At 54.5% G+C, this 1,918-nt stretch overlaps 1 protein-coding gene across 1 annotated transcript; it reads right to left on the minus strand.

The window, feature by feature from the left end:
* Positions 1 to 391: 391 nt before the first annotated feature.
* On the minus strand, positions 392 to 1,681 carry EMH_0077770 (uncharacterized protein; the record flags this gene model as incomplete). Its single annotated transcript, XM_013499905.1, has 3 exons — positions 392 to 842; positions 970 to 1,081; positions 1,363 to 1,681. 3 exons carry the CDS (start codon positions 1,679 to 1,681, stop codon positions 392 to 394), a joined length of 882 nt encoding a protein of 293 aa, XP_013355359.1.
* Positions 1,682 to 1,918: the final 237 nt, after the last annotated feature.

Here is a 1,918-nt window from a genome sequence, read left to right on the forward strand (position 1 = left end):
TATATATATATATATATATATATATATATATATATATATATATAGACAGGTAGGCACTTTAGACTTGGGCTTAAACGGTATTTTGTATGAGGGTTAGAATCCATCGTAAAAATCTTCGCATCAGGGGAGCCGAACAGCAACTTTTGGGCTAGCAGTTGAATGCCGTGACCCCTGAGATGTTGACGAAAACTGCTTATATATAAAGGAATGTATGAAAAAGCATTTCAAGTACATCACCGTTGGCAGCACCGCATACTGTCTCTATAGACCAGCGGTGCTCAGCTCTCCTTGAGCTCCCTGCGCTCGAGATTTCTTTGCCGATAGACCTGCGCCAGAAACATGTAGCTCTTTGTGCTCTTCATTAGCTGCTGCTAAAAGTCGTGCTGCTACTCTAACTGCCTTCTTCGGTTCTGCTCTCGAGAATCACGCTGGAGCAGTCGTCGTCTGAAGAGGAGCTGTCGTCTATCTCCACGTGTAACTTCGTGCTCATCTCTTCCTTGTCAGCATCTGCGGCTGCTCCATCGACTGCCTCAATTGCTGCGGCATCTGCTGCTGCTGCTGCTGCAGGACAGATACGCGCCAGGGCCGCCTCAGCTGCAGCGTCCGTGTATAAACATATTGTCAGCAGAAAGGCTGCATCTGCAGATTGTTTGCTTTTCAGAGCGGGCTGGCCCCCCTCAGGGGGCATCAGCTGCGCCTCCCCTTTTGGAAGCCACTGCTGCTGCTGCAGCTGCTGCAGCGAAGCTTTGGCTCTCTCGCAGCAGCTGTACGTACGCACTAAAGCGAATGCAGCTCTCGACCGCAGGCGCAGCGGAAAAGCAAGGCTGCAGCCGTTGAGGGGCCTGCGGGAGAAGCGTCAAACAGCAAACACAGAAGCACGGGGGACCCAAAAGCTCGTCTTATGCCGCTTCTGAGAGCAAGCTATGCAACAAATACTTATAATGCAGTTCTGGTGGAACGCGGCCTCACCCGTTTGTATTCCTTTCAACGCCCCAGAGGGCCCCACGGAGCGGCAACACAACGACTTCAAGGTCGCTTATCTTCAGGGTGTATGTACACTTGAATTCCCACGCCAGGCTATCTGCACCGCAGCGACAGCGCTGTCTGGTGGCTCTGCACCCCGAACAGAAAGGTGCTGCTGCTGCCTTGACAGCAGCGGCAGCACGCGGCAGGACCAGCTGGAGTACGTAGACGCGGCCTTGCAGCATTTGTAGGGCTGAGAAAGCAGAGAAGCAAACTCAGTGAACAGCTTGGGGCGCCGCAGCACTGGGTGTGGCTCAGACAAGAAAGGAGAGAAAACAAATAAAGAGACGCACACGGATGAGTAATGTGCTGCGCACTAAGTTAGGTGCCTCCTGGTACCTGCATTGCCACTACATGCTTCAGCTTGCTGCTGTTTGCAGCTGCTGGTACTGCTTGCTGCAGCTGCCTCGGGAGTCACGAGAAAGGCTTTCTTAAGGCCGCGCCGTTTGTTTGAACTGGAGACTCCGCAAGAAAGGGCGGCAGTTTCGACTGCTCCGACAGGAATAAGCCGCTCACTGCTGCAGCTGTCGTCGCGGCTGCAGCAGCTGCTGCTGCAGTTGTTGCAGTTGTTGCAGCTGCAGCTGTTAATCCAGCTAGCTATCCAGGGCGAGTCCTGTTGTGTGGTATCAGTTGCGTCGCGCTGGGAGCTAACAGCCATTGCCTGGATGCTTCGGCCTTGTTGGGGCCACAGGCCTTCTGCAAAAGCGAGGCAATATGCCCCTGCGTCTGCGGGTGTGGCGAAGACCCCCTCCCACACCAAGTACTCGGCAAGGCTGCTGCCTCCCCCTGCGGGATGTGGTGCAGGTGCGATTGCCGCCTCCCGCGTTGCTGATGTCGTCCGCTCTTCCGTTGCAGCTTCCCCCTCGAGTAGCTCAATATGGGCTTCGCGTGTCAC

This window comes from Eimeria mitis, genomic scaffold, assembly GCF_000499745.2.
Source record: "Eimeria mitis Houghton genomic scaffold, Emh_scaff4800, whole genome shotgun sequence".
Classification (NCBI taxonomy): domain Eukaryota; phylum Apicomplexa; class Conoidasida; order Eucoccidiorida; family Eimeriidae; genus Eimeria; species Eimeria mitis.